The sequence below is a fragment of the Lactuca sativa genome, chromosome 6 (genome assembly GCF_002870075.4).
Source record: "Lactuca sativa cultivar Salinas chromosome 6, Lsat_Salinas_v11, whole genome shotgun sequence".
Taxonomy (NCBI): domain Eukaryota; kingdom Viridiplantae; phylum Streptophyta; class Magnoliopsida; order Asterales; family Asteraceae; genus Lactuca; species Lactuca sativa.
This window is the reverse complement of record NC_056628.2, coordinates 36,102,542-36,110,976: the sequence shown is the minus strand read 5'-3', so window position 1 is coordinate 36,110,976 and position 8,435 is coordinate 36,102,542. Positions and strand designations below refer to the sequence as shown.

The window sequence follows — 8,435 nt, the reverse complement described above, 5'->3', positions numbered from 1 at the left end:
GAGGAAGATTTGTTGATGGAGGTGGAGGTGGAGGAGGTTGATCACATGGAGAGCTTTTCGGGGTTTCATCAACAACAATATCATCATCATCACCTAAATCCATACATCGCTTCATTATGGCCAAATCCTTTACAGCTTTTATTAACCTTCTATCCATTGACTGAGTAATCTGCATAAATAGAGAGAGTTGGGAAAGCACAACATTTTGAAAGTTGGAGCTGGATGCTTCCTGATCACCCTGATGAAGAGCAACAATAGTAATGGGTGTTGGCATAAGGGGAACCGTCTAAGCTTGAGGAATAACATCATCTTGAGGATAAGGAGATGATTTTGGAAAAAGTTCATCTTGGATCATTGGCTCAGTAGTCTCTCCAACAGGAGGGGTTGATCCACGAGGTACACTGTCATCAACAAAGGAAGATGATGAATAAGTAGTTGAAAAATGAATGTGCTTGTTCAACCATGGAGGGGAGTTCATCTTCTGAGTGAAGTCTTCTCCCATTTCAGCTGCTAATTCTTCTTCATGTTTATCAGTTTCTTCTTCCTCATCATCCCCTTCTTTATTACCAGCTTCTAAATCATCATCATTATCTTCTTCATCACCAGCATCATCATTATCGTCATCCTCATCATCACTATCTGTGACATCCCCATTTTCTCGGCCAGAAAAGACCGATTTTGTTTATGCTTTTTAAAAATCAGAGCACCTCTTTTAATAAAAATATTGCGGAATTTATTCCCAGAAAAACACGATAAATACGTTATCAAAGCATTTCCAAAGAAACATATTTTATTCATTTTAAAACATTTGGGATGTCATCGTCAATACAGAAACATAAGCATAAATAGAACTTACATTCATTTACACTAGTGATCTATATCTCCTTAATCTCCCAGTGTAATGTCACTTTATATCGACACCTGTGATATAAATAAACTGAGTGGGTTAGGTTGGGAAACCAGGTGAGTACATAGGGTTTTCAACCCACAATAATCTAACTATTATGTTTAAACAGTTAAGCAATCAACCCAATTACCCATCCCCATTATCTTCTTTATTCTTAAGGATCTACCCTAAGAATCAGCTATTCCTCGTTCATTTATTCCTAAGGATCATTCTAAGGAATCGGCACGAAGTCCATTGTTGCCATGGTTTACACAACAGGTACTAAGTCTGCATAGTCGCCAGGGGTTAGGCATCAAGTCTGCATGATCGCCAAGGTTTACACAACGGGCACGAAGTCTACATAGTCGCTAGGGTTTAGGCATCAAGTCTGCATGATCGCCAAGGTTTAGGTACCAATTCTGCATGGTCGCCAAGGTTTAGAGTACACCGGGTGAACACATCGTTCACAACACCTACAGGTTCCGAGCCTGCTAGTGTTCCACTGGACTGTCTAGAATAGTCCGTGGTTGTTATCCATACTCTGCTGAATGACGGGGCCATTGTTTGGGAAAATGCTTCTCACATCGTCCACCTCTCACCCTCACCTCGTGGTCTATAACAGCTCTCAACTCATCATCCAACTCATATTCCATCTTTGACATCTACCCATGTTTTACCCCAACATTATCGTAGATATTAGATACACATACAGTTTAAATCATTTAAAACATGTATAAAATCGTTCATCCAGTAAAGACAAGAAGTATTCAGATAATATGCACACATAGTACGTAATTTATATAAAATACTTCATATCTATGTGTAAGATGAAAGTAACTATGCACTCACCTGAGAAGGTGGTGACTCGGTACTCGAACAACGCTTCGTTTACTTTAAAATAATTTCTTTCGACGAAACCTAGTATTATTACCACTAGATTTTAGTCTAATATTTACCGTGACTAATTATTAGTCTTATTATTATTATTATTATTATTATCATTATTATTATTATTATTATTATTATTATTATTATTATTATTATTATTATATAAGCGTTTAAACAATACTTTCCAACCATAATGTACGGACAGGAGCCAGACATAAAACACCGGAGGGAAAGACCATTTTGGCGTATAACACTTCTGAAATCCAACAGCCCTATGCGGCGCTTTAAATTACATTCTCCGTACCGCGAGTAGTTAAAAAGATATTATAACGACACTTATATAAGTCATAATAATAGTTCAAATATTTATTATAAGTTCATAATAACAATATTAATTTTAAATATAAGCTATATTAAAATACGGTAAACATAACTTACTTAGAAGGGGGTTTTAGCTAGGAGTCAGGCTCTGCAGGGACATAACTTCGTCGCTAAATCTTTCTAAGAAAGATTCGTGCAGCGCTTCGGCGCTCACCTTACTATACTAAAACTATAGAAAGAGAAGTCGAATCACGAGGGACCGAAATGCTCGGGAGATAAGAAGAGAAAGACTCTTGAACCAAGAGAATGGTGCAAGAAATATGAGATCTTAAGGCTCTTATTTATAGTAATTGAATTTACAAAAACTACCCTCCATAATTAGTTAATGACCTTATAGTTATATAAACGACTAAACACCCCTTCATAGTACTATTTTAAATAGACTTAACGATTTTTGTACTAAACTAATGTCAAAAATACTCAAAAATAGTCTTATAATGACCGCATCGTCGATACCTTTCTAATGATATATAAATTTGTATATGTATATGTATACGTATATATGATTTATACTTTATTTTAATACGTAAATATGCTATTATATTTTATAACTCGTTCATACGAACTCCGTTTTTGACGTTCTTTATATCCGTGCGTAGGCAAGACCGTACCCTACAACTTTCGTTTAGACTCTGTCGGCTAATTTTGATTTTATTTTTAAAGTTATATTTTTAACCGGATTAGTCCGTTAAAATCTCATACCTTCTTCATCCGATGTCCATTTTCGTCTGTCTTTTTATCATTACGCTACTAATAACGAGATCTTTAATTCTCGTTTAGGTTGTGTCGGCTAAAAACCGCTCGATCTAATACTCGAACTTCGGGCTGTACACCGCTAAGCCGAAACTTCGAAAAATCATAACTTCCTCATGCGAAGTCAGATTTGGGTGTTCTTTTTATGGACGCTCTCAGGTTAACATATTCTACGACTTTCATTTAGATTACTAAGGCTAAAAGTCGCTCTATCATAAATTCACTATTTACGTCTTCCCGGTTGCATGTCGTTTCCGTCGTGAAACTTCGACGGGTCATAACTTCTTCGTTATAACTCAGATTTCGGCGCTATTTATATGTACGGAACCCTTGATACATATTGTACAACTTGTTTAAGATTATTTATTCTAAATAATCTTTTGTTGAAAAGTCGTATTCGACCCCTATTATCTCTAAATTGACTAGCCCGAATCTACGGGCGTTACAATTATCTCCCCCTTAGGATGATTACGTCCCGGAATCATCAACGAAATAGGACTCACATGATGAATCTATATGTTATCTCTTCATCCTATGTAATAACCGTAACTTTGATGTTTCTTCGAATGAGTATCTAATTCTAAGAGTTCCTGACTGCAGGCGGTGCCCGATCTTGGACCCGCTCTCCATCTCATGTTAGACTTCCAATCATGATCTTCATGTCGCGATCTCGATCTTTATTGGAGACTCCTTTTTTAAGAAACTTGAGATAAGTTTCTTCCTTCGATTATCATAATAGACTGATGGGTCATGTTCTAATGACCTCTCATCGTATGATGCATCGCTTGGACTCAGGTCTTTTAGAGTTAAATTTCAGAACAGACTATACCTTCCTTCATGTTCTAACCACATTTTAAAAGGTAGCATTTCTAGCTACAAGCAACCGTCACGATACCTCTACCGATCACTTCGATTATCTTTTACTTCAATCCTATGGCTTAAGTCAGATGTTACATCGAACTTGGTTCTCTGAACCACGTAACATACTCATCGTAGTCAGACTCAATTTGATATGACCACTAGGGTCGGAATAACAACAATCTTCCTAGTCATTACCGAAACGATGGTAACGGCATGCTTGAATAAAACGGAATCAATTATTGGCTTCTTGGTAAACTTGTGACTTTCCCTGATCCAAGCATGAGTCCTGTGCTTTCGGTAGTATATGCATCTACTACCTTTTACACCTACTCATACTCGTCCCAAGTATTGTCTCGCAGTCCCCATGTCCTAAAATCACGAAACAATTTAACACATACGAGTGTCTCCAAATAATCATAAAAATTTCCCTAGACTCTACAAGGACTTCTTCCATGCATATTTTCAATCATCAATTCTGCTTCAACTCGGTTGGTGATGGACATTCCAGATGATAGGAAAACTTTAGGAATTACATCAATCGTTCTATCATCTCGCCAATCAAATGTGTACATTCTGATGTACCCTACTTCTATAGACGTACTGCTATTTTATCAGACGTATTCTAAAGGCAAGACACCTCTCTTATTATATCTTCTGATAGGTATTATTCAATATGGTAAGCCATCTCTTTTCCTCTATTTTCTCAGTTTATCATGGTTCACATCACTTCCTGAACTTCTGCCATTGTGATAGGCTCGGGTGCAGGCGCAACGACCGATGCATGACCCATCACATTCTTAGGCTCAGGTTGTCATCTTCCTCTTGTTTTCTACACCCAAGCAGACGTTCGGTGTACCAAGACGAGAATTTAAGATAGGAAAGATCTTATTTACGATAGACGTATAAATATCCTTATTACTCTGAAACGTTACATGCTAGTTCTAATATCGTAATCGTACGCTTAGAATCCTGAACACATGAGGTTTCCAGATCCGGTTGGCAACAGACCATAGATCCGAACAAATAACAGCATATAAGGCATTTTTATAGCTATAACATAAATCATTTAGCACATAAAACATTTTAGGCATCTTTCCTAAAATAAAATAGTGCTCGTGTCTAAATTATAGAAGACACTCATCTCACAATCATCGCTTAGCATTCTAAGTTTATGTCTAGAAATTTCCTACAAATTCCTAGTTCGCTTAAACTAATGCTCTGATACCAAGTGTGACATCCCCATTTTCTCGGCCAGAAAAGACCGATTTTGTTTATGCTTTTTAAAAATCAGAGCACCTCTTTTAATAAAAATATTGCGAAATTTATTCTTAGAAAAACACGATAAATACGTTATCAAAGCATTTCCAAAGAAACATATTTTATTCATTTTAAAACATTTGGGATATCATCGTCAATACAGAAACATAAGCATAAATAGAACTTACATTCATTTACACTAGTGATCTATATCTCCTTAATCTCTCAGTGTAATGTCACTTTATATCGACACCTGTGATATAAATAAACTGAGTGGGTCAGGTTGGGAAACCTGGTGAGTACATAGGGTTTTCAACCCACAATAATCTAATTATTATGTTTAAACAGTTAAGCAATCGACCCAATTACCCACCCCATTATCTTCTTTATTCTTAAGGATCTACCCTAAGAATCAGCTATTCCTCGTTCATTTATTCCTAAGGATCATTCTAAGCAATCGGCACGAAGTCCATCGTTGCCATGGTTTACACAACAGGTACTAAGTCTGCATAGTCGCCAGGGGTTAGGCATCAAGTCTGTATGATCGCCAAGGTTTACACAACGGGGACGAAGTCTACATAGTCGCCAGGGTTTAGGCATCAAGTCTGCATGATCGCCAAGGTTTAGGCACCAAGTCTGCATGGTCGCCAAGGTTTAGAGTACACCGGGTGAACACATCGTTCACGACACCTACAGGTTGCGAGCCTGCTAGTGTTCCACTGGACTGTCTAGAATAGTCCGTGGTTGTCATCCATACTCTGCTGAATGACGGGGCCATTGTTTGGGAAAATGCTTCTCACATCGTCCACCTCTCACCCTCACCTCGTGGTCTATAACACCTCTCAACTCATCATCCAACTCATATTCCATCTTTGACATCTACCCATGTTTTACCCCAACATTATCGTAGATATTAGATACACATACAATTTAAATCATTTAAAACATGTATAAAATCGTTCATCCAGCAAAGACAAGAAGTATTCAGATAATATGCACACATAGTACGTAATTTATATAAAATACTTCATATCTATGTGTAAGATGAAAGTAACTATGCACTCACCTGAGAAGGTGGTGACTCGGTACTCGGACAGCGCTTCGTTTACTTTAAAATAATTTCCTTCGACGAAACCTAGTATTATTACCACTAGATTTTAGTCTAATATTTACCGTGACTAATTATTATTATTATTATTATTATTATTATTATTATTATTATTATTATTATTATTATTATTATTATTATTATATAAGCGTTTAAACAATACTTTCCAACCACTATGTACGGACAGGGGCCAGTCATCACCGGAGGGAAAGACCATTTTGGCGTATAACACTTCTGAAATCCAACAACCCTATGCGGCGCTTTAAACTAGATTCTCCGTACCATGAGTAGTTAAAAAGATATTATAACGACACTTATATAAGTCATAATAATAGTTCAAATATTTATTATAAGTTCATAATAACAATATTAATTTTAAATATAAGCTATATTAAAATAGGGTAAACATAACTTACTTAGATGGGGGTTTTAGCTAGGATTCAGGCTCTGCAGGGGCAGAACTTCGTCGCTGAATCATTCTAAGAAAGATTCGTGCTGCGCTGCGGCGCTCACCTTACTATACTAAACCTATAGAAAGAGAAGTCGAATCACGAGGGACCGAAATGCTCGGGGGATAAGAAGAGAAAAACTCTTGAACCAAGAGAATGGTGCAAGAAATATGAGATCTTAAGGCTCTTATTTATAGTAATTGAATTTACAAAAACTACCCTCCATAATTAGTTAATGACCTTATAGTTATATAAACGATTAAACACCCCTTCATAGTACTATTTTAAATAGACTTAACGATTTTTTTAATAAACTAATGTCGAAAATACTCAAAAATAGTCTTATAATGACCGCATCGTTGATACCTTTCTAATGATATATATATATATATATATATATATATATATATATATATATATATATATATATATATATATATATATGTATATATATGATTTATACTTTATTTTAATACGTAAATATGCTATTATATTTTATAACTCGTTTATACGAACTCCGTTTTTGACGTTCTTTATATCCACGCGTAGGCAGGACCGTACCCTACAACTTTTGTTTAGACTCCGTCGGCTAATTTTGACTTTATTTTTAAAGTTATATTTTTAACAGGCCGAGACAGGATTAGTCCGTTAAAATCTCATAACTTCTTCATCCGATGTCCATTTTCGTCTTTCTTTTCATCGTTACGCTACTAATAACGAGATCTTCAATTCTCGTTTAGGTTGTGTCGGCTAAAAACCACTCGATCTAATACTCGAACTTCGGGCTGTACACCGCGAAGCCGAAACTTCGAAAAATCATAACTTCCTCATACGAAGTCAGATTTGGGTAGTCTTTTTATGGACGCTCTCAGGTTAACATATTCTATGAATTTCATTTAGATTACTAAGGCTAAAAGTGGCTCTATCATAAATTCACTATTTACGTCTTCCCGGTGCCGTGTCGGTTCCGTCGTGAAACTTCGACGGGTCATAACTTCTTCGTTATAACTCAGATTTCGGCGCTCTTTATATGTACGGAACCCTTGATACATATTGTACAACTTGTTTAAGATTATTTATTCTAAATAATCTTTTGTTGAAAAGTCGTATTCGACCCCTATTATCTCTAAATTGACTAGCCCGGATCTACGGACGTTACACTATCTTCTTAATTACTAGAATCATCATTATTATTATCCTCTTCAGAGTCTGAGGATTGAAACATATAGGGTTTTTCAATCCACTTTTGCATCCTTGCAATAATAGGAAAATCATTCTTAGATGGAGTAGAATTCATAAATTTTGAGGAGAGGGCATTAATTCCATGACTTTCAAGATAGCCTTCTATTCAAGACAAGATTATACCAAGCCAATGAGGATAAGGAACATTTAATGGCTTCTTGTTCGCAGTACTGCAGTCAACCATTTGATTAAGAAAAAGTTAACCGAAGTCTAGTTTCTTGTTGCAAACAATAGAATATAAAATCCTTTGCTCAAAGAGATTTAATTGATCTAAATTTCTAGTCTTGTGACCAAGACATTTTCCAATCACACCTGTTAAGTACTTCCACCCTACATTAAAATATTGACGAAGAGCGTTCTTGTATGGATCACGAGAGAGGCCTAAAAGATTGAAGTTATACCCTAATTTTTCATGAACATATTTGCAACTTTATTTAGAGGGAGTTTCAGAATAATTTTTGAATCGAGGAAGATGAAGAGCAGTTCAAAAGGATTCTACATCAATGGTAACCCTATATCAACCATCTCCACTAGTTCCAGTGATTATTCGAGCAACATTATAAACATAGCATGTATAGTAAAACTCACATACATGTTTAGGGTAGAAAGG

General features: G+C 36.1%; 1 protein-coding gene across 1 annotated transcript; it reads right to left on the bottom strand.

The window, feature by feature from the left end:
- Positions 1-286: 286 nt before the first annotated feature.
- On the bottom strand, positions 287-8,009 carry LOC111894179 (uncharacterized). Its single transcript, XM_023890262.1, has 2 exons — positions 7,949-8,009; positions 287-639 (listed from the first exon to the last, which is right to left on the bottom strand). Exons 1-2 carry the CDS (start codon positions 8,007-8,009, stop codon positions 287-289), a joined length of 414 nt encoding a protein of 137 aa, XP_023746030.1.
- Positions 8,010-8,435: the final 426 nt, after the last annotated feature.

Excerpts from the sequence above, each read along its gene's own strand:
- LOC111894179 (XM_023890262.1), bottom strand. The coding sequence starts at position 8,009 with ATGGTTGACTGCAGTACTGCGAACAAGAAGCCATTAAATGTTCCTTAT. Across the intron at positions 640-7,948 it reads TCCTTATCCTCATTGGCTTG|ATAGTGATGATGAGGATGAC; the intron begins GTATAATCTTGT and ends GGGATGTCACAG.